A 25248-nucleotide genomic window follows, 5' to 3' on the forward strand; every position below is an offset into this window, starting at 1 on the left:
CCGACTCAAACCTTTCCATCGTTCGATCCCTGTTAGGCAGAGTTATTTCGAGCCTGTCCTCGCTTGGAAAAGAATGTCGTTGTATCTAGTGTGATCTTCGACAGACAGGAGAAACTGTAGCAGAACTGTTACTTGCTATTTCTTTTCAAGAAAGAAGTTACAATTCTGTAATACGCTCCCAAAGATCAGAGCATTCTGCTTTTGAGAAATACGGACTTCAGTTTAAAATACTGACTTCACCAGCCATCGGTCAGAAAATACATTGTCTCTAGCACTTCCAAACATGAGGACGCTAAAATAAAGCTGTGGCCTTAACTGGGCACACTGAATAGTACATACTTGTTCTAGAAAACCCTGGATGTATTAGAAGTTACAATCTGAGGAAAAAGAAAAAGGTTTAAAACCACAGAAAACAGAAAAACTGAAGCGTTCCACGTTCCAGAAATCTGTATTTGTGCTCCACATTTCCCAAGGACTCCAGCGCTGCTTTCAGTGGTAGTTTGTCTCAGAAGCTGCATGACAGTGTTTGAAAAGGTAATACCTTTGAAACCATGTTTTAAATATAAACAGTTACACCGTGGATATAATGTTGGCGTTTCTTTTAGGAAGGCGCTACTGATGGGTACTACTTAAGAAAACAGTGCCTTTGTTTTCAAAACTCCATGTTTCAGCAAACAGGAAACCACCTGTGTTTGTAATGTAATAGCCATGCTGGTTTGGCAATGTCAGCTGGTCAATAGCACCTGGAACTGATAAAATAGAATAGCAACTGACTTTATTCTTCCATAAACAAAGCGGTTTATTGTTTGTTTGTTTGTTTGTTTGTTTGTTGTTGTTGCTATTCTAACTGTTACAAACAAGAAAAAAAGACACCTCACAAGAGGTACTAAATTGGGAATAGGTTATGTGCCAGGAAGAAGGAAGAAATGGAGCCAAACCTGACAGTAGCAAAGTGCAGAGTTCATTTTAGACAGCACTAGGTAAAGGTTAGCTGGTGTGACTGCCACTTGCTTTGTTCCAATTTATATCCTACTTCAAAATATATTGCTTTATTTTCTTCTTGTGGAACCAGTTATCCAAATCTCTTACTTTCAGTAAGATACTTTGAAGTGATATAGACAGTAAAACTGTCATGTGGAAGTGTGATGAGAGTCAAGTACAGCCTGATTTAAATTTAATAACTAAAAATGCAGTCTGCATTGCCGAGAGCTTCCAATGACAGAGCAAGGCCCATTAGAGAAGAACACTATGAACTTAATTCGTTAATGCATTTCAGGAGTCATTGTGCAAACCTGCTCTTGTTTGAATGTACAGAAATTCTCATCATACGTTCTGTGACATGCCACATCTGAACTGCAGTCTGGAAATTAAACAGTACTTGGTAGCCAATTGCTATTGCATGGGAAACCATAGCAAAGAGATGCTAGCTGAAGAGGCACAGAAGAATGCCAAACATGGTGGAAGCAGACAACTGCCATTCTTAACAGCAATTTTCCCACAATATTCCTGCTGAAATCTACTTTCATTCAACAATAGACTTCTATCCTCCTGGAGCTATGGAGCCCAAAGGAACAGGGTTAGCAGAGACCAACAAAGTTCTGAAGTATTAGAGTAGCATCTACCAAATAATTACTGGTTTAGGGCTCATTCTTTTCAAATTGTAAACCCTGCCTTAACTATTGGAGAAGTGACTGTAAGTTCAAACCCAGAAAACATGTAAAGCTCCATTAAGAGAACCTTAATCAAACGTTATAATTGCTATGTACCAGCAAGTATCTTGCTAGAGATCTGCCTGTGCTGCAGGCTCCAATAGGCCTAAGATTAACCTTATCTTGTAATAGAGCAAAGATCACCAAACTCTGAGCAAGTTACACAGCTATTCCTGTACACTTCCTTGCAACCTATCCACTAACTTTTTCTCAAGGCAGCAACACTAACAACTCTCTCCAGCCATACAGTTCAAAGATAAGTCTAAATTCACTTGAGCCAGTATACTCCTGCAGTAAATCTCCTGATGACCCCTACTTACTGTGCTTTGGCTTACTCTGCAGAACAGCCTCCATGAACAGGATTCCTTTCAAATAAAATGAAATAGAAGATTTAATCTGAGAAAGCAGCTAGTACACCTAGGTCATTAATGAATAATCTGTCCAACAGGACTGACTAGAACTAGTTTGTACTATTACTCAAAAACACATCTTATAGGTGTAGAGTTCTCAGCTCTGTCTTCTCTCCTATGGATCTGCTGATGTAGATGAAACCACAGCACCAAGTTACTAGCACTAGCAGCAGTTACTAGCTCTGCACAACACTTATTAATTAAGACTAGTTAAAATATTGGCTGTCCTATGGAAGCAAATGACAAATTTTCTGTCATATCTGCTGTTAAACACTGCTCCTCAGACAGATGTTGACATCCGGCTCAGTTTCTCAGTGACATGGATAATTTTGTGCCAGTTGAACAGGCAGCATATCTTGGTGTAGGGGTTAGAAGCAGTGCATGAAGTAAATTCTTTAAATGAGGCTGAGCATAACTGAAACGATAGCTATGATGCAAAACTCCAATGTATCAATACTTGACTGAACATATACTAAGGAAACATGGGTGTACACTCTTCCAGTTTCAGTTGCAGATATTAAGCTTCCAAAAGTAAAACCCAGATGTTTATACCATGAAACAAACAAAAAAAAGCTTATTTTAGATATAAGTGTACTTCACCCTTCTTGATGGCTATTAGAAAATTGCCATAATGGAAGCAGATAGCATGAGAAATGTGAGATTTCCACACTGTGTTTTTGCTTTTAATGAGTTCATGTGCAATGTGAGACAGTGCTCAGCTAGAATACGGTTGTCGTTCCCTTCTCCTTTGTCAGCCTGCTGTGTTTTTCTTCTCAGTTCTTCAAAGAACGCACTGAGTAGATCACAACCTCAACTTTGGCTCTATTGGTCCAAGCTGATTTTATTTTCTGTCTGAAGAGTAAGGCCTGGAGTCAAGTCTGTGTTTACAGTGTCCTTTAGAATCTTCACTGCAAATACACCCACCAAACTGTCTCCTAAGTATGCTGCAGAAAAGACAATCTCAACAGCCTTGGCAGGCTGGACATACGGTGCTTTGTTTTTTGACTCCAATAAGAAACTAAGGGGGATGATCTGGATAAGACTAGTATTACTACGGCTCACAACTTGATTTCTTCCATTGTTATGAAGGCTTTAAGATAGACTTAGCTTAGATAATGTCATAGGCAGATTATTGCCTACAACTCACCCCTCTTTCCCTGAATCCTCATGCTGCACTGAGTGCTTATTTATGGTATTGTGCTGTGAAAACAGCAGCTCAAGCATACACAGGATGAAATGCCACCTTGTGTCAGTGCCTCCACTTTGATCTACTGAAGTGCGTGTATTACTGCAACTTTGATCCAGTGTGATGGACTGTAAAGCAACAGCTACAGTCATAGTATACATTGTGCACAACAGCCAGCATTTCTTCCACATTCTTGCATTTGCCCCTGAAACCATGTGCAGTACGGTTAAAATAGGGATGTAAATGTATGAACAGTCTTGCTTCAGTGTATACCATCACATCTCGTTAGCTTCAGCATAAACAACTGGACGGCTTCTTAAACACACACACAGAACAATAGGATTTTTCCATCCCCTCCTCCACATATTTCACAGTCAGGGAATTATGCACACTAGAAACAGGGAAGCCAAGCTATGGCTGTCATTTGCTGAGATACTGCAAAAATGCATTGCTGACATAAGTCAATGTGACTCCATTTACCAGAGCAGGAGTTGCATGTACTCAGCACCACTGCAATTCAGGCCATTTAGGTACTATGGGACTATGCTCCCAGTTTTACCTTAAAACTGCTCTCAGACAAAATTCCAAGATCCAAGTCTAGTAAGAACACGGAATGGTTAGCTAGCTTATGGTCCACAAAATCTAACCAACACTAAGCAAAGGAAATGAGTGCAACTGCTGCACTGTACAGCTTCCAGACTGTGCCATGAGCTGCCAATCACTACTGGTATGGATTGTCATCTGGCTAGCCTTGAACATATGTGTATAGTATGTATGGCTTCATTTCATCTGCAGTCTACTTTCAGGAAAAAGGAAAAAAAAAAACAAAACCAACAGAGCTAGTTATGTAGATGGAATTCCAAACAGTATTTTGGTGCATGTATGTTATGGTGCATTGCAGTTTGCTGCACATGCAGTATATTTTCAGACCAAATTTGGTCCTGCACCTTTTCTGGAGATGCAGTTCATCTTGAGTAATGTACAAGGGCATCATTACCTTTTTTTTGTCAGTTGTAGCAAGTGGATTTAGTTCAGTCCAAGTGCATGCTTAAGTAAATACCCTATGAGAAGGATATTCAGCAGGCTGTGAAATAATCATCAGCTCTGCAATTCTAATTGGAGCATGAGAAACACTTCAAACATCCTTAGGTTTCTATAGGACAGCAATTGTCCTTGTTGCACAGGCTACAACCACTAAACTGGAAAATACAAAGTTCTCATGCAGCACCTGATCCAGAAGTGCCCAGACAGGGAAATCAATTCACCTTTGGTGTCTGAAAGAGCAAATGCAGACAAAAGATACATACATGCAGAATATATTTAGTAATCTGGAAAAAAAATAATGTCATTTAGTAAGAAAAAAACAACAGCAAACCCTGTAAGATTTTTAGAATTACCTCTATTTAGTATGTAACCTATCAGAAAAAATATATATCTTTATGCATCTTATGTAGTTAAAAGGAATTCATTGTGACTTGTTTTGGCAATTGCTCTGCTGTTTCAGGCTATTTAGGGAAGTATTTCTACTAGTAATGCAGAAGAATTACAAGATTTAAATTGTAGCATGTAATGCTAATGCAGCAAGGTTCAGAGCTACCTGAATTTGTTTAATTTGAACAATTGCTAGTAATATTACATGCATTTTTTAAAATTTGCTGTCAAAATGAATTTTCCCTTGATCCAGTTTCTTCATGATTATATTAACGTAGATATTAAGTAGGAGAAGTTTGAGGCATTTGCCTGCATCTGTGCTTAGAAGACTTTGAATACGTAAGTACTGCACAGACGTTCCATTACATTTGCTTTCCCTGTTTATTTCTGCTTAATTCAGATTCTCTTTCTCTTCAAAAAAGCTTGGAATTTGCTTTGCCAGTTTAGGCTCTGTTTAAGGACTCAGGAATATCTGTATACAACTAAGTTCAGCGCATCGAGAATAAAGTTACCATCAGTAACTTACACTGAAAGAAATTTTTAACAGCAGCACTTCCATAAGTTACGTACGTTTAGAATAAAGAGAAGAGACTTCTGCAATGACCAAATGAAGCAGCATTTGTTTGTTTCTCATACATATGAAGAAGGGGACTGAAAGAATTCTCCTGCAGTTTGTCCTCTGCAACACTACGTTTTGACTATTTCTGTCCTTCAAAAGAACAGCTGCATTAGAAACTCTTCAAAAAGGGAACTGTTCAAGAACGAGTAAGATTGGTTTATACCAAAGTTATTTGATTATGCACACCATTATGCATCCCTTCACACGTGCAAAAATACAGTGACTTTACTTGTACAAGGAAGATATTGCTCAGCATGACTTCAGGAATAACATTATTTAGCTGCTTATGAATTTGAGAAAATGTTAAAAAATCCAATTTTTGTGCAAAGTGGTATCAAGGATAGCAAGAAATAATATATTCTGCATGGAAACAGGTGTAGATGTAACAGTAAGGTCAGGTTGTGGTGTTTTTGTTTTTTTTTTTTTTTTTTTGTTTGTTTGTTTAAACAAAACAAAACAAAACAAAACAACCCAAGTGACTAAAATGAAACCATATATGAAGCTATGCCTTTATGCAACATGGCATCTACAGTTTTCAGATCTTACATTACCAGTTTTCTCACAGCTGCATATCTGCAGAATACTGAGCTATGTTCATTTCTAACTCCTTATTAAAAGTTCTGCATGAGTTTTTAACAGAGATTTTTAGTGTTCTCTAAGGGTTTCTTTTGTGGCAGGTTTTCCTTCCCTACTTCGATACCCCACGCCTTTCATCTTGAAGATCCAGGAGCAGGGCTTGCTGTAACCCCCCACCCTCAAATTCTATATAAATCTGAATCCTGTAAGCTCTACCTTCTAACTCAATTCTTGCGGTAAATTTGGAGCATCAGAGTATTCCTTTACAGCACTTGCTGCATGGGAAAACTGTATCTCTAGAGAGCAGAAGCTAACTTGAAGCAGTAGAGAAGACAATTAGCATTACTTAGAAACTTCAGTCCACATGAAAAAGCCAGGTGGATAACCTGCTAAGCCTTTCCCATCCCTCTTATGAACCACAAGTAGCAAAGCAGGATGTGCAAGCCATATGCTTTCTAAATTAAGACCATGTAGAGCTCTGCATACATGAGGCAGACTGGGAGATCTTGACTCCGTTGTTACTCTTAAAGCTTCTTGACTTATTTATGAGGAGAAAAGAAACAGACTTACGCATTTACATCACATACCTGCATCTTCTAAGTGAGGCCCAAGGGCAAGTGCATCCATTTTAGTCTGCATATAAAGGAAGCTTACTCCTTTGTGGTTATATTTCCCTAAGTTTATTTTGAAAATAGTGCTTCTTGAGTTTTAAAGAATAGCTTATGGAAGAAATGTTTTTTAAAAGTTTATTTGAACTGACCAAAAAAAGGCAGTGAGGTGTGAACAGTCACGTCTTAAGCAGCAGATTTTGAGATGTTATTTAAGGCAGAAAGCAAAAACACCAACTACCTTCTGCTTTGAGTGAAGCAACTCCATTATGCTGCTTCTAGATCCTAAAGATTAAAAACCACAGATCTAGTAAATTACGTATTGCTGTACCAAGAATGATAGTCTGTTTATGAATACATCCTGAAATATCTGTGGTTCTTATAGGCAAGACTCCTTTGAATTTTGGAAATACCTTAAGATATCTAAGAGCAGTACATATAAACAAATGTAAATATGTTCTTCTGTGCTTTAGGACACATCTTCACAAGGCTGTACTTGTCTACAATATTTCCTTTCAGATTTACTTGCCTCCTTTGAACTTCACATTAAGTTGAAGTTTAAAGAGAAAAGTATCTGTATTAAAAACTGTATTTACTGATTTGACTGCATCCTGTTCATAAATACATAAGTTGTATGAACGACAGGTTTCCTATCTAAAAAATGATTTGTTGCTAAGCCTGTTCTGTTATTCAGTGTAGTGAGAATGAAGTGGAGAAGAATCCTTACCAAATATGTGACTTCAACTAATTTGGCCCATGACCATGAGCTATTCAGTTTATCAGTAGTTAAACAAAGCAAACCAGAAGTATTACTTTGATTTCCTCAACCAAAGGGGAGCACTTTGGGCAGATAACAGTAACCAGTAGCACCTAGATCCAGGGAAGACCGTTTAACAGCACCACCACCAAAAAGCACTTCCTCAACACTGACCAAAGTACCTAACAAGTTAATGCTGGATTTTAGGCTGTTTCCAGTTTCTCCTCAGTTACCTTAAAGAAAATACATGACTCCCATACTTATTTTATATGATAGTTCTGTCTGGAGTTCAGCATGAACTAGCAGAACAACAAACACAGGTCCTCAGTGACCTCTCCCGACATGGAGTATGCTTCATCTCCAATTCTTTTGGGTAATTAAAATGGGTGCAAGCATCCAGTTATGAGAATTTGCTGTAAGACTGTGTAATTTCAAAACCTTTTCAACAGAAGCTCTGCTATGTTTTCTCTCCTTATCAGCCTCTGTTCTACTGCGTGAAATTTGGGTTTCAATTACATGGCAGCAATCAGATAAGATGACAGCTTCAGATTCCCAAGTCTATGATTAGCACTGGATTTGTTGAGTTTCATGTGCCATGTCTATAAGGTTGGAGGGGGGAAGCATAAAAACCACAGAAAGGGATAAAGCACTAAAACCATTCACAGCTCTACAGTGAACCTGCAGCTGTATTTCTTAATGGAAAGGAAATTGGTCAGTTTATCAGGTTGCAAATGCAAGCAGCACAGAGGAAGGCCAGAAGCACTTACTAGTGGCAGATATTATTCTCAACTGCCCTTACAGCAGGACAATTTATTTCATCAATAAGCAGCACTTGTTTTTGCCCCCAGTATGAACTGAAGTTTGAATTACTTGTCTGGAAAACACTAACCCTGAACTCTAGAAATAAAAATGAACCATTACAAGATTTTAGGAGGTGCTGAAACATTTGTTTTGAGGTTTTATTACAAAAATATATTTGCAAACATACAAAATTTTGGATGAAAAATGTTCATTCTTAAACATTTATGCAATAACTTAATAACTGCAAACATACATAGGTGCTATAAAATCCATACCATACTAAAAATGTTAATGAAGCAGTATCTTCACTTGTTGACTTAAAATTCCTCTCATTCCCAGTTCCCAGAAATTTCTCCTGAAGGCCTCCTTCCCCGTCGTCTCCATCTCACAGCACATGCAGATGGGTATGGGACTGGTGCACCCACTGAAGTGGTAAAACTCAGGAATTGCTCAAAGCACATAACACACATTAAAAAATAAACTAAAAAACCAAACAAACTAAGCCAAACAACCATATGCCCATACACTGACTAGATAAATATAAATAGACAACCAAATTAAAGATACTGCAGTATTTCCAACTTGAAGGGAAAATATTTCATCTTAACATTTGTGTAACATTGCCAGACAAAAGTGAGGTGATATATTGCACACATTCCTCCTGTTAAGATATGCTGTTCAAAGCAACACAAATAGCTGGCAAAAGGGTAGATGAATTGTTTACAATACTTTTAAAAACAAGAAGGCCCAAATTAACATTTTATTCTAAACATATTTCAGAAAGTGTTATCAGTGACTACACATGGCACAGTGGGTTTCAGAAATATACCGAAATGAAGCAGTCAGAAATGCGAGCAAAACCAAGATACATCCAGGAGCAAATGTTTAAATATTGAGTATTTATGCACAAAGCTAAACATACATAAGAAACCAAAACAACTAACTAAGCTTTTTTAAAACGTTATTCAATCATTCTCCAAATCTTGTTTAATTTGGAAAGATACACTGCTTCTAAGTTAACAGATGTTAGGCACCTTTCATATAAACTCTGCATTATTAAATAACCAGCAGATCAAGTCTAACTACAAAACTGAGGATTTTGATTTTCCTGAATAAAGCAGCAGCTGCATGTTTTGCTTTTGATTAGGCTTAACTCTTTCATTTTTAATTTAAAGTGAGTCAAACACCAGCCACAAAAAACATGCTTAGACAATGCAATTAATGTGAAGAGTAAAGTCTAAACAAACCTTTTCCTTCTCAGAACTAATAGATATAAATCCATTAAGCCAGCAGATCCACAAATAAGCTCCACACTTAAAAATGGTGAAAATAAATTGCTGCGATGACTCCGTGGTCACTTCTATACGCCCTAGTTATTGCTAACACAAATCAAGTATGGCGACAAGCTGCTAATTTTAGGTTTATGCAAAAATTAAGAGGAGCAGGAAATTAAAGTTCTTAAATAACACAGGCTACATTACAAATCAACTCAAGTTCTACACTGTAGTTAAGCTTGTGTTTTACAATGCAACTTATCTCTGAAGAGATTTATCTCACTGCTCATAAATGACAGACTAACTGCAGCGTACTGGAAGACACCCAAGTAGGTTCCAGTGTCTATGGGCTATACGTAGAGGCCAGGCCAAATATCCACGCAGGTGTTCAAGATGAACAATTTTTCTTGCAGTAGAAGTGATTTGATTGTTTGTCTTCCAATTCATTTTTATAGCTGGGGGAACTGATAACACACTGCTACTAGTGCATAACAAAACCAAGCCAAGGATATTCAGCTGTCAGAGTAGAGTCAAACTCCCACAACAGCACTGCTGCTCTAAGCAGTATTATTTTTCTCAACTCTGTATCACTTAAGAACTCAAAATACAACTCTTTCTATTGTTACTATATATCTTTGGATACGACTGTATCTAGCAACAAATATCATTAGTTATTTCTATTCTTAGAAACACAAATCAAATCTTCCTTCAAAGCCAGGGAAATATGAACCTCACCTTTGAAAAAGTGGCTCTGCATTTGGCTTACACTATGCATTCGCATCCCCCCCTCCCAGAACTGCACATGGCTTTATTAAAGTTCTTCTAAAACAACCACTAGATTAGTTGAGACCTTATACCTAACTTGAGTGTTACTGTTCATACCCCCACACAGTATCCTAACTCCAGAATTTGTGTAGGAAGCTCCCATCTTCCTTAGCAAGGCGCAGAGTCCATATTGCTGAGTTCGAATGCTACAATTAAAGCCAATCAATTTCTTGATGAATGTGCACAACGTTAGCATAATTCCCTGAATCCTGCACATTTTCTAACAAAACTACCATATATTTTAACTGAAAACACTGAACTCAAAGGCTGCAAAGAACTTCTCAGAAGGCAGGTAGTGCTAAAGAAAATATAGTTTCTACTAAAAAACTATGAAAAAACTAAAATAGATCAAATACATAAAAATGTAAGTATCTGTTGTATCTAAAACATACCAGTTTGTGAAAAGTAACAATTACAGCTCATTGCTAGTCTGCAACAAAAATGACTGGGTACGTTGACTACGTTAACCTCCACTAATCCTTAGGATATGCATAATTTTTTTTTTTTTTAAAGGAACTAAATCTTTTTCTTCAATTTCAATAGTGCTTGAGGGAAGGGGAAAAAAGCAGTGCATCAGAACTCACTACAGACTAATTTTTTACTGAATAAACCAAAAAAAATTTTTTTTTCCTTAAATTGCAAAAGCATCCTTTAAAATTAGTATTGCTGGAAAAAGTTCAAGACCTGAAGTCCTGTTAACTACCTTTGTATAACTTCATGAAATAAATACAAGCCATGGGTAAACCAACACAGCAGCATAAGAAAATATAGTTAGAAATCTTTCTGATTTCAAATAAGAAAGTATGATGCTAAATTCTTACATTGCTGAACTAGGAAATAATATACAAAAAGCAGTAACACGTTAACTAGATAAATTTCAGAGCATGAAGTATAGACAAATAATTTGGAGAGAAGCCAAGAGAAGAGCATGCAATTGTTCCCTATCTGCTTAGTTCTCAACACTGCAGTTACGATACAACTGAGGAATGAAATCCAAATAAGGTATGGTCCATCCTTAAGCCAAAAGGGAAACAAAATATTTCAGTCATATCAAACACTAATGAACAGGAAAGTGGTCTTCCAGTGGTGGCCTCCTACCTACACTTAACCTGAAAGAACCTCAACTTACAACAGAACTGTTCTGTTGCTTAAAACTAATACAAGCATTGAAGATTTTGTATATTTCTGATACTACCTTTTTAGAGAAAACAGCCTTACTCACTTGGATATCTGTTTTATGTCAAACATGAAGCAGTAAGATTAATGAAATATTTAAAAGATAAAACGATCAGCATTAGCCAGAGACTGTTAAAGTACTCAGCAAATCACGTTTTAAAGCTTTTGTTTAAAGATTTAGCTACAAAGGCCTGGCTTCCAAATCCCTCTCTTCCCCACATCTGCCACCTTAGTCACAAGGCATTCAATTCTCACCTTAGAATTGGAACTAGGTTCCAAAATCAAGTCTTGTTCTGGTGTGGTGTAGTGTACTATACTACATATGTGCTAGTTTAAGTAGTACGTAGTCTGTAATCCTTGAAAGGTGAATACAGCTAGGAACAGAAGCCAGAGCAAACATCTGCATGATCAAAAATGCAAATGAAAGCTCATAAGCAAATTAAATCCCCTCCCCCAATAAAAAGAAAGGTCTGCTGGTGACAATCACAGTGAAAACCTAAATCACTTCTGAGAACATTACTTTCTTGAAGTATTTAAGGAATACTCTTTCCTAGCGGGTTCAAATTCAAGACATTGAAAACTAAGTATCTTTTAAAAAAATATCAGTTTTATAGATGAGGCATAATTATTTCTAAAGTGGTAGTATTCTAAGCAGATTTAGCTTCGATTATAGCTTAATGTTGTCTGTATTCTTGGTTAGGACTTGCAAGTAGACTTCATGAATAGTGCTGAGAAAACGGGAATCATTCTGCAGGAAAAAAAAACATCAGAAACATTAGTAAAAAGATGTAAAAAAAAAAAAAGTAAAATTTAAGTCAGTTTAAGTTGTGCATAAGAGTCGTAATACGCTGCTATCTATCTGAGGGTTAAGGCAAGGGAATTAGCTGCCCACCTTACAAAAGGCAGTGCTGTACAGACAACACAGACTTTGAAACTGTGAAGGCAGCTATAGTGATTACTAAGCACAATGGATACTCAGATAAAAAAACAGCAGCCCCAAGGTCAGCCCTGGCTACACAATTTCACTTTCTTCTATGCACTTTCTTTGAGAAGAGTACAAAAAAATTAAGATACAGTAAATTCCACCCTGTATACCAACATCCAAATAAAGGCTGCAGAAGTGTCAAAAATTACGTGAGTTAGTTCTGTCTGCAAAATCAGTCTGAGGATTGCAGTGTGTTATATGAAAATTCCGTGTCAAAGAATTACTGGGAAGTGAAATAGAAAGCATTTAGAGATATTTCCTGAGTCCTACTCCTTCAGATAGTAGGTAATTATCTAGGCTGAAGATGTAGTACTCTTTCTACTAAACTCTACATAGTGAATATGTGTTCAGCTTGGAGCACTCTGCAGGTACTCCTCTGCTGTGGGGGTACAGCAACTGTTGCCTATATACAGCAATATAGAAAGAGAAGACTAGAGACGCGGACATTCCGGTCAGCACTCTGAAGTGACCACAGCAACTTTCTTCAGACCATTAAGGTGAGAATCTCTAACAGCGAAGACCTCTGACAACTGAACTGAGCTGCAAGACTTAGAGGCAAGCTAGTTTTGTATCTTTAAAGGAAAAATTACACACTAATATGCAAAAAAAGCCAATACGTAAATCTGGCAATTGAGACGACACTGCGGTCTGGTGTTGGCCCTTTTGATCATAATTTTTTAATTGGGAAGATATTATTTGCTACTTCAGACCTGCATTTTGAGTGCAAGACCAAGTAACATCAGCATGGAGAAAGCTAGAGAATCCTGAACTACGAGAATGGCTGTCATCCATGGTAACTTCTACTTGTTACCTGTAACATAGCTGATCTGTCTAGCTACTCCCAACATTACAGATTTAATTCAACTGAACTTTTTAGTCAGTAAGAATGGTACAGCTAGAACTTTTTGTAACTTCCATTCCAAATATACACACATTAAAGATGAGGAACAGCTTGAAGTAATTGGCAACAGGAAAGTTTTCCAAAGGAAAACAGAAACACTTTAAAGAAACCCAACCCTTGCCCCTCATACTACTGCTTCTATACTCATAACCTTTTCCTCAAGTGTTCAGAAGTTGATGTGTGTGAAAGAAAGATTCATGCAGAACTCTGTCCTTGCAAGTTATCCATCTTACAATTGAAGTCTCAGTACTGGCTACTGTACTTGTAACCCCACCCCTCAGATACTGAGTTTTCTTCAGACAGGACCTTTATTAGATGTATCAGTGCTTCCTGAAGCTGAGACCTACTGAGAACAGTAGGAGGTACTGTCTGAATCTCTGTTGTTCCAAGTGTTAAAGGTGATGAAGAATTGGCTTTATTTTCCACTTCAGGAGGTTTTGTAGCTGACTGCTGGAAAACACTAGGAGACAAGAGGATTGAAGGAGCTACTGTAGTTGTAGCTGTAACAAACTGTGGAGGTGCAACCTGCAGAAAAAAGAAAGTTAATAAGCACCGTGTCCAGAAGGAATGAATGCTGTTATAAAGAAGACTGTAGAAATGAACATAAACATATTAAAAATCGTAGATACTGGTACAGTAAATTAGAAAGGAACTACAGAACAGCTACTCACAATGAAATGCTATTTACCAAGTAATTCAATGTCAACAGAAATTCTTATTTTTGAAGCTGAAGAAGCTGGCAGCCTTCAGTGCTCTTACATGTAGACCCATTCCCATATAGTTGCTACTTTCCAGTTTTTTTTTCCCCACACATCACAGAAGATGAGTTTTTCATCTAAATCGTGAAAGGAAACTATGGGGTTTTTGTGCTGTTAGTTTTTCAAATTTCCTTCTTCTTCTTCAGGAGTTTACACAAAGGGCAACCCTAGTGCATTTGTTTCCTATTGTTTTTGTACTTCAATGGTCTCCAAGTACACGTATGGTTGGGAGTAAAATAATTCAGAATTTCAAATACATTTAAAAATATATTTTAAAATGACCAATGAACTATAATTAAAATATTAAAGCACACAATCTTTTTCACTGTAAGGCAACCGGACAGGGGAGAGAGAAAATGGGGAAATACTTTGACAATCACCTTCCCCATCCCATCCTTTTACAGGTCTGTTTGACATTTTACCACAGAAATCCACTCTGAGGCACGTAAAGCTGACAGATCCCACAGCAATGTTATAATAATAGTACTGAAATAGAGCAAATGAAAAACTGTTCAAACGGTGCTGCAATACTGCAGATCCAAAAATGTATTACCATATCTGTACTAGCACCAGCCATAAAATATACTGTACAGGAGAAAAGCACGCTCACAGCAGTTTACAGAAATACTTCCTTGATTCGGTACAGCTTGTTTCTGACCAATGAAAGCACTTCAGATATTGTCAGAGTAAGCAATATGACAATTTCAGATACCAATTACCGCAGTTTTAAAACTTGCATTTTATTTTACAAGTAAACCAAATGTGCTGAAGTGTTTGTTCACCTACCTGACTGACTTTAGGTAAAGTCTTGGACTGTGGAAATACTTCTGGTTCTTTGTTTTGTTGTACAGCCTAATTTGAAAAGAGAGCATAATTCACAACTTGGATACAGCAGTAAGTAGTTTTGTTTGATAGTTTTTATTCTTACATTATCACTGTACCCAGAAGCAAGAAAGATCAAACCTTGGCTTTGCCTATGATTGTAATTAGAAGAGGCAACCAAGTTTGTACAACCTCCAAATAGGGCACTACAGAGAATTACTACTGCCTTTGGAGGAAAAAAACCCACAAAATCATCTAAAGTAACATCTTTACTACAGAAGTAGCCAATAGTAAAGCAGAGCAACACTAACTGACAGAAAGGTTACAGTGCAGCCACAGGCACTAGCCTAGCAGAGCAGCAGTAACATTTTCACCTAGTCTCTCAAACCAAGCTTATTGCTTTGGGTTATACTGAGGCATAGACAATAGATTTGCCTGCAAGAAACAAAAAGTTTAGAAGGCCCCTTACAAGTGATTCTCGGATAATACAGATCAAGGTTGTTAATTAGACAAAACAAATCAGTTTATGGCCCATTTTGCTAAATAACATCTCAGTGGAGTACACAGAAATCCCCAACAGAAGTGGTCAATACTAAAGTGGTATGAAACTCCCAAGGCAAAATTATCCAAAACAGGAAGCTGTTAGTTTTGTACTTTCAAAGAAGGCATGGGGTATATATTTCCACAGAATTAACTCCTGTAGCACCAATTAATCTGCAACTGCCAATTTCTTCTCACATTACATCTTTGCTGCATTTTTCTGACACAAGTACAGGCAAATTCCTTAGAATATATTCATGAAATAACAGCAGCAGCCTGAAAAAACTCTTCCTCCATACAGAAGTCTGTCACTGACAGCAGGTACTAATGGCAAGAATTAGATTTCAAGGTTCACAATCTGATCGGTCACACACAAGAATTCCTTGATTGTTTTTAAAAAGCATATATGTAACAGCATAATTTCAAATGAAAAAATATTTGCAGCCTATACAGTTTAAATCTGTAGGGACATAACTCAAAGAATACCTGCAGGGAAGGGATTTTTTTGCTGTTCAAGGTTGATGATTTACTGTGTGATTCTTTGAAGCTTTCTGGTGTTGCAAGTTGGCCAATCGAGGCAGAGATGTTTGGTGTTAAGGAAGTCTTAGTGACAGACTGCTGTTGCATTTGGTCATGCTGTGGAGTCAACCTGAGTTTCTGGAGAAGATCAACACCTGTATGGGACGTGTTTGAAACAGTTCCTGTATTTGCTGATGTCAAGGGTGTTATAAGCTGGCTCTGGCCAGCCATTAAATTCTGTGGAGCATGGTTCACTTCAGAAGGCTGATTCACTAGCGGGGTTAACTGCTTGGTAGCTTGCTGCATAACTTGCATTAGACTGTTGTTTTGCTTTAGGCCAGGAAGCATTTGAGCAGGAGCAGCATCCATTGTTGAGGATGAATTAAGTATAGGGCTTAAACGAACTGAATAGCTTGAAACATCAGGCTGGGAAACCGAGGCTGGAGGTATAAGCATAGGTGTCAAACATTCCTGTTGACTCAAAGGATTGGCACTAGCTTTAATGTTCGGACTTTCCGATTTCCCTTGTGGTGGTTGTATTACTGCTGTCTGGTCAAAGGAAAAAGGCAAAAGCAAGTTTTGTTGCTCTCTGGCAGAGGTGTCAGTCTGCAACTTCTCCATTCTCTCTGGATTGGAATACAGAGGTAAAGGCTGTTCCTTTGGTACAGAGGTCCCAAAGAGTTCTTCTAAAGTCAGATGCTTTGGCCTTGACTGAAATGGCTAAAAAGAACAGAGAAGGAAGTTTATAATTAATATAATATAATTAATTTAGAAAGAAAAGATTAATGTGCCTCTGACAAAGTCAGTATTATAATTTCAAGAAAACTATGAAAAACAGCTAGGTCAGATGTATTCAAAATACAATTTGGAAATCAACTGTCCTCTGTTTAGAGAAATGTTTAAGTCCATTTCATTTACAAGGAATATCCAGTCTATATAAACTAATCACATCCTGCCCCTCCCCCGACTCAAAGGATTTAGGACATAAATATTGTTGAACCGTGACACTGCTAATTAACTCAAGATTAGCCATGTTTCACAATACAGCAAATTCCAAGAGACTCCGTCGATATAAAATAAGCTGGATAACTGACAGCAGCCATCTAAAGCTGATGGGATTCAAGCCACGTAGTTGTTCCAAATGTGAACAAATAATAATATACTAGTAACTGCACACAACCATGCAGACTACCACTTTTACTTCAGCAAATTAAACTCTACGTTCAGTTATGGCCTTCTGCAGAAGCACTATACGTTGGTAATTTCACAAGTTTTAAGCAGGCAAAAGTTTTAAAAAGTTTTAACTCTGGCAAGCCTGGCTCTGGGGAAGACATTTTGAGCCACCTGGGGTTTGAAATGTGATAGCTACAGTGTTTTGCTGAAAGTGTAATAAAACATTAAGCCGAAGTTGGTTCTGTCACTAAATCCTATACTCACATTAATGTAAGGTACTGAAAAAAATACACATTTCCTCTAATGTGCTGAAAGTCTCTTACATCAAATTTCCTTGAAGAGAAATTTAAACAGCATTCCCTATGTTAAAAAAACAATACAAGGTCAGCAAAGAGAAATAGCTGTCCACTAAGAACTTGTGTATTACTGTTATTTTTTTCCCCTTCAAAAACAAGTTATGTTGTGAACAGTGCACTCCTATCAAATCATATGTTGGCTACACAAATAGAAAAATGCTTCTTTCCTTATTTTAGGAGTCTCTTCAGAAAAAGGATTAGTCTCAGTATAGGAGAAATAGGAGAACTCCTAATAAGACAACTAAGGTGACACGTAGTAACAAAAATAACCCAAGTCATTTGTTTTCACTTTCTCCTTTCAAAGAAACAGTAACAACAGAATGAGAAAGCAAATCAAAGGTAGGGTTGAGCAGACCTGCATGCATTTCAGCTGCTAAAGTAGCAATACAGTATAGTTCAAACAGCTGTCCAACAGATTTCAAATATTTTTGGAAGCATTTAAAAAAAAAATAAATCAAACCTAATGAATCACAGGCTCATGCTTACCATTTTGCAGAAAAAAGAATGCTTTTTCTCTAGGAGTATAATCAAGGAGTTTGAGCTAATTCCTCATTCTCTACTTGCCAGTTCTACCATAAAATAAGCAAGATTTATTCCAAGCCAGTTATTTTAGCTGAAATTGTTTCAAATGCATTTTTCTACAGAGAAAAGAAACAGCTACTAACAACAATATCTCAAACTGTTCCTGCTTTTTTTTTTTTTTAGGTTGCACAGGACCAGAAGTTATGTAAAACAGCTGGACTAAAATATAACCTTCTGTTCAGAAGACTGAATGGCCTGCAGCATAACTCCAGCATGTTCTTATGGTATGTCAAAACAAAGACAGTATTGTGCAATGACAACTACTATATCACAACATTGCTATGCTTGTTCCAATTTTACTAACACTGATAACAGCAATGAACATAGTGCAGTGCAGATAACATGTAAGCAGCCTAGCACAAAGCCTTGAGCTTGAAATCTTACTGAATTCTGCCCAGGTTACTCGTTTGTGCCACCAATGCTGTTATTTATTAATAGCTGGCTTAATGCCAGGCACACTCATCTTGCACTTAAGACATTGTACTGTTTACAAACCTTGCCAATTCCTATGCTAGGAAGTCTTCCTATGAAGCTGTTTTCAAATCCACTAATCTTATCGCTGTAAAGACCCATTCTTCAAGGACAAAAATTCTGTTAAGGAGTAAGTGACTATTCCATCTGAAATTCTGCTTTTAACCTCAGTATGACGAGCTGACTAGCCTCTCTTTATTAACTCACTGCTATCATGCTCCAATCTCGGTCAGGTTAGCCGCTTCTATGGATATAGACACAAACATCGAGTTAATTCCCAACATGAGATACACAGCACATCCCTTTGCTTGACTCATCTCTGGCTGAGTTTCATTTTAAGCATGTCGTCAACTCACTGTGTTATGGAGACCCTTCTCTGCAGGGGCTTGCAAAGAGGGCAACACGATCATTCTACTTGATAGGAACAGAGCGTTGCCCAGAGGGTTCCTCCAGAAATATTTCAGATACATTGAGACATGCGAATTAGCAGCCAGAGCTTGTGCTAAGAAATTTAATTTCAGTGTTCTAGTTCAGTTTTGCTGACCACTGGTGCAAAAACATTTCATGATACCACTGATTTTCTTTTTGAACTGGATACATAATTTGAACCTCTAAATATCACAGAGCAGACATCGATTTGTCATTCCCACATCTGTGACATCCTTAGCAAGTAATCAATACACAAATGTGACATTCTGAGAGAGGTTTCAGGATCTCAAAGTACTTATATGCACAGTAGATTTTAATTTCACTGGTCATCTGCTCTAATGAGGTAAAAATATACTCTTACTGTTGAAATTGTTTTCTTCATTCAGTAGCCCACATTATTAAAAAAGAAATTAAGAACAATCATCATTGTACTGTATTTGAACCCACCCAGTTTTACAAAAGTAAAGAATCATACATAGCAACCATTTCCCCCCCTCAATATCTCTGCAGCTATAGTTTTAAGTTGCTCAACAGAAAAGGCACTAAAGCACACTGCTTTACCTGCTCTGTAAATTTGTTAATTATTTCATAGCATTTTACTAGAATCTCATCTTTCTGATTTTTTCCCCTTGTTACTTATTACTGTTTGGCAAGTTCAGCCATTTCAGCTAATTATGTGGCCAAAAAGACTATGTTTCTTTTAAACAAAGCCTCGGGCAGCCCTCTGCCAGGCCTCAAGCATAAGCATAAGCATGCAGCAAGCAGAGCTGGCTGCCAGGGGTCAGTCTATCACTTGTGCTGGTTCTACATCAGAAGTGCTGTTGAGATAGAGGGCACTGTGACAGCCAGTAATCCGAAGAAATTTCTCTTGTCCTCCTGTTTTAACCCATCGACTGAAACAGATTTTTGCTACTCATATCCTAACCTGAACTAGATATTATTTTTACTACAAATTAAGTTTTTGTTTACAAATATTAAATGAATAGTCACACACATTTTCCTCAGGCATTTCCTTTTTCAGACATGGTGGTTTACTGCATTCAAAACATAACAATAAAGCTACAGGAAGGACCTGGAGGCAGACTCCTCCAGATCACCTCAGTGGGGTATTTTCTGTAGAGAACTGCTCCTGATCTTTCTTTCCCCACTGGGTGGCACTGTAAGCAGGTACAAGTTGGTACAGAGAATTTAGATGTAGCACAAGCTATCATTTTAAAACCAATTTCTAGAGAGTATTATATGAAGGTGCTTTGTTTATAAATGCTTACCAGAAAAAAGGCAATTAAAGTCAATTAATGAACTTTTGCAGCCTATATTTCAACCACTCCAGTGATTATACTATTTTGATAACAAGTTTCCCACGCTCAAAGACACTTAAATGAAGCACAGGTTACTGCCACTACCTTTTTTAAAAAACCAACAAAAAACCAACTGTGGCTTAATCTTCAGTTACAGTGGTAACACTAGGCTTTAGAATCTGTACATATGAAGATAGACACTGAACATTTATCTAATATTTATCCAAAACAGATCTAAGCACTGTGCATACAATTAAATTACCACAAACTTGAGCAACATTCTTTACTGACAGTGCTGAAAAATGTTTGGAAGATATTCCTTGCTGCCAAGGAAGGAATGCAAAGCTGAAGTCTAAAAAAAAAAAAAAAAAAAAAAAAAAAAAAAAAAAATCAGAAAATCCAGCAATTCACCAATTCAGTTACTAGGAGTGTAGCTACATGTTTGGATGCAGCACAGACAAACCTTAAGTACAGGTCTCAGACACGGGAAAGCAGGGCTTGAGCTTCTGCTCTGAAGTCTACAGAACAGCGTACAACAGACTGATGCCATACTCACTCTGTCGCTGTGACACAGGTGATTTTTGTCTGCTTCTTCACTCTGCAGTCATTTTGCACAGAACTCTACACTATCATGGACTGACAGCATAGAGCCCACGACACACCAGGATCTGAGTTAACCCATTTAAACACACTTGAATATTCACCGTACTGTGGACACCATCTTATATTTTTAAGCATTAAGGCAAAAAAATGGATTGTAGGCTTCTAAGAGCCTTAAAACCCACTAGTTTATCTACAAGGGGGTGGAGGTGGTGAATCATACCAGCTGATCTCAGACAAGCAGTCAGGAGATGAGAATAGAGACTAAAACCCATTCTTAAACTGAATTTACACTTCCAAATGTATTTATTTTTAAAGTTAAGCAAAATACATTCAGCTAGATGATGCTGCAGGCATTTCTGGTACAAAAACAAAGTACTAAATAAAGAAGTAGCACCTTACATATGTTTGAATTAAACTTACTTGATCTTGCACTTGTAATGAAGTGTTTTGTTCAGAAGTCTCTGTGCTTTCTAGCTTTGTGGCATTTGCATGTTGTTGCACACCAGAACTTGACATGACACTCAAATCACTGACTTGGTTCTGGGGGAAAAAAAAAAAAAAAACAGACCCACTTTGGTCAAAATATTGACTTTTGACAGACATCATAGAATTCCCGAGTCTCAGGAAGTAAAATCATACCAAGACATACATTATCTGGCATGTGTTCATAACACTTTTCCTTTTATTTTTAAAGGAGTGAATAAAACAAAGAAAATAAAGACAGGCTTTTCACATTCTTTTCCTGCATTAGCTGCCATTGAGGACATTAAATCAAGAACTTAAAGCTGCTTAGAAAAAAAATTGACAGAAATCATTCTGAAGCGACTGGATAAAGAGCTTGTTGATGACTTATTTCCACTAGATTTTAATAACGTGCAATATTTTCAGAAGATGTTAACTGGGTTTTAGGTGAATAAGGCTAAAAGGACAAGAAAGTCAAAGTAATAATAAGCTTACAACTGTTTACAGATTGAGTTGACTTTCATGTTTAACAAATACATAAACAACACTTATTACAACCTAAAGCACTAGTGGAAGAGCAACCATAGAACTAACAGTCTAGCATTTAGTAGATGAACTTAACTACACCTTATCTCTATATGGCTGAACATCAGCACAACACACCATTTCTTTGCCACTTACCTGTCACAGCAACAAAATATAGGTTAAACCTTTCAGCAAGAAGTTAGAAACAATCTGAGCTTTATTATTGTTTTCTAAATCTATTTGAAAGAGATTAATACAAAATGGACAGAGAAACAACTCCTGCCTTTATGCCTTTTAGCCACCAATTTGAAAGGTTAGCAGGCCTCTTTTGGGGCCTGAAATAGTGGACTGCCTTAGAGTTAATTACAGAAACAAAACAAAATACAGAGATTTCCTTCACTAGAGGATAATCCGCAATGTTTCCATTCTCAGAATGAAATACACACAAAAACACTATAAAAAAACATCCATTCACTTCATTAAAAAAAAATCTCAGAATTCATTCATTTTCACATATGGCCTGGATGCAGCAAGTACTTGAAGGATTTAAGCTGATTTGGAATCCTAGATTAAATCACTCAGACCTTCATAAATCTCTTTTTCACTCTCTGCCCCCTTCTCATGCTGACACTCTGCCAATCTCTCGTGGGCTGCACACAAGGATTACTGTATGATCCATCTGGAATGTACCATGCAAATAAGTACTTGCTGCTCCTAAATACAAATTCAAGTGTAATTATTGAGTGTCATAAAATAATTTTTAAAAAATTTAGAAAGGATATCTTAAGAAGCCATCTTCAAGTTGCTTGCCTAATCATATTAACAATGATGTATGCTGGTTACGAGGAACTCTATAATTAACACGCCTGAATCTTGGCACTAAAGCTGAAGCGGTCAGTAGAACATCCTCCAAAAAGTTTGCTCAATTCTATTTATCTACCAACTTGTTCAGAACTGCAGTCATAGCAGGTTAATGGATTAAGTTTGGCAGATTCAGTTTTCAGCTCACATACATACAAAGCAAAGTTTTTCTAGTTACAAAGGTGCTCTAAAAGCACCAGGCAGCAAAATCAAGATTGAGATGTAAAAAAGTCAGATACGTAGTACATCTGTGCATTTCCATACTGTGTGACAGCTGCCACAGCCTATTTATCAGTATTTTACTTTTCTACAGAGCTTCATCCGCTATGCTTAGGAATTCTGTTTCTAAGGAAAAGCTTTCAACGTTCTCACACAAAAAGACCAGAAAATTAAGAATGGAGAAGCCAAAATATCTGGAGTGATTTTTTTTTCCTTTAATAAGAAAAAAGCCTTCCATTTCTTCAAATCTGTCTTACTTGATACAACATTGAAAAATGAGTCATTCAGCTTTTGATGCTCCCTTTTGTGCTCTAACAAAAACTGCTACTTCGTATGAAAGCCAACATTGTGAAAGACCTTCTTCTCAAACAGGATTAATGCATTAAGCATTAGAGGCAGATTTTCTTTGGTATTTACATTAAAACATTCTGAAAACAATACTGATTTTCACAAACTAGTATCTAGTCCAGGTCAACTACAGTCTATGGTCTGTCACATTCATCTATCCTCATTGCTACGTGAAAAACTGCACAGGAGTTGTCTTGCACATGGCTTAGCCCACGTGTTTTTTTTTCCCCTCCCATTCCACAATGTGTTGTAGCAACCTAGAATCCCATGAAGACCTTGCATTTACTCAGTAGGAACTCTGAAGCATCCCACAGCACAAGAAATCAGTAGGCTTAGAAAAAAATGCCTTCAGAATTTCTAGGGCAATTTGTGCAAAACCCAGAAAAAGTAACACTTGTGTCTTTCACGTTTGAATTTGGCTCTCAGGACTATGCAAATTAATTACTTCAAGAGAACTAATATTTTCCTTCATTATCTAAACTTGTGAATTTAATAGTGGCAAAAGACTATTCTGCACTCAGAACCCACTGTTCTGAGATAATTTATTATGGGATAGACACATGGTAGGCAGAATGAAGTAGTACACTAGGGAACAGCAGGAAAAACTTACACCTGGTCTACAGCAGTTAAAATATGCTTTATAGAATGTAAATGTGCACTGACTAAATTGCAACCCTTTTCCACGGGATTTATTTACTATTAATACTGATATCATCAGGTATAATTTTTTTTCGCTACTCCTAGAGATAATTTTCTCGCAGCATTAGCAATTTTTGTGAAATGGGTCTATCAAGTTCCATTTTCAAGTGATATGACAGAATCAATGAGACTTTCTTGATACAGTATAGTGAGGAAGCAAACAAGGCAGCAGTGTGACAACAAGGCTACTGAAACAACGGCAGAGAATGCTTTCTCTTTAAAAGAAACACATTCGAGTGTGTTAAAAACTACCTTCTATATAGGTTTTCCAACCAACAAAAAGATAAAAAATTGGCTAAGTTGCCTGCTTAAGCCAAGAATTTCACCTCGTATAACCACAGCCCTGTAGGTCACTGTGCATCTCTGCTCGTATCACAAACACAGGATAGTACACAGCTAGTGGGCTCCTTCTTATTTAAGGCCAAAGCAATTTGGTATGCAACCCAATGAATGTTGTTGATTATGGCACGAATAACAGCAAATCTCCTCCAGTGATTTTCAATACAGAGGGAAAAAAACTAAAAAACACAAATGTCAGCTACTACTAAGGAATATTCACAGAAGTGGAGCTTCAGGATCAAAAAAACCAGTCATCTACTCTTCTACAGTGTTACATATATGTTCACATTTTCTTTGCGATTGATTTCAAGACATGACAGTAGATAAATACCGATACTATGGAGCCTTGACATCTATTTTAGAAAAAAAAGTATTTGTTGCATTTGCTTCCCCAGGTATTTGTTTTCAATACAGTGCTTTTTCTCCAGGAGGTAACAATTCAAATATACAAAATTACAGGCCCAATAAATTACTGATTACATGTGCTACTTTCAATCTTAGATGACAGCATACTACACGGTACAACTTAGTACACAAGAATATTTCTCTACCATTGCTCTCTCACAGGTCACAAGGGATGCACTTCACCAGACTCCATACGAGGCCTTAACCCCCTTACTCGGAAGGGTTTTCTTTTGCTCATAATGCAAGAAAATAAATACATTTCCTTACTCGCTCATATTCAACCTTGGCTTTACTGAGCATTTCCAGGATGTCAATAGGTCTGTTCTTACTGCAGCCATTTGTTCTGCTGGGACTTTTTCTGTCCTGAGAAACTTGTTGCGATCTCTGAGCTTCTTGTTCTACCACTCTGTAACAGGAAAGGAGAAATGGGTTTTCAAAATTTTATCTGGAATGAACATCTTGTAGAAGACAGTGAAGAAAACCACAATTCACAGCATATAAACACATTTTGTTCTGCTTAAATGAAAACCTAACACATAGTTGGCCAAAGTTACAAACACAGCACTGGTTTTTAAGTCAGC

At 37.2% G+C, this 25248-nt stretch overlaps 1 protein-coding gene across 1 annotated transcript in view; it reads right to left on the reverse strand.

Moving 5' to 3' along the window:
• Positions 1-12039: 12039 nt before the first annotated feature.
• The window catches only part of DCP1A (decapping mRNA 1A), a gene marked incomplete at both ends in the record, with an annotated part of 28788 nt that continues 15579 nt past the window's right edge, over positions 12040-25248 (reverse strand). The window contains 6 exons of the mRNA XM_079540161.1: positions 12040-12120; positions 13565-13783; positions 14803-14868; positions 15865-16617; positions 21230-21349; positions 24935-25073. Coding sequence (XP_079396287.1) covers positions 12040-12120; positions 13565-13783; positions 14803-14868; positions 15865-16617; positions 21230-21349; positions 24935-25073 — 1378 coding nt within the window. The remainder of the gene's footprint in view (positions 12121-13564; positions 13784-14802; positions 14869-15864; positions 16618-21229; positions 21350-24934; positions 25074-25248) is intronic.

Source organism: Tetrao urogallus (assembly GCF_951394365.1).
Source record: "Tetrao urogallus genome assembly, chromosome: 10".
Classification (NCBI taxonomy): Eukaryota; Metazoa; Chordata; class Aves; order Galliformes; family Phasianidae; genus Tetrao; species Tetrao urogallus.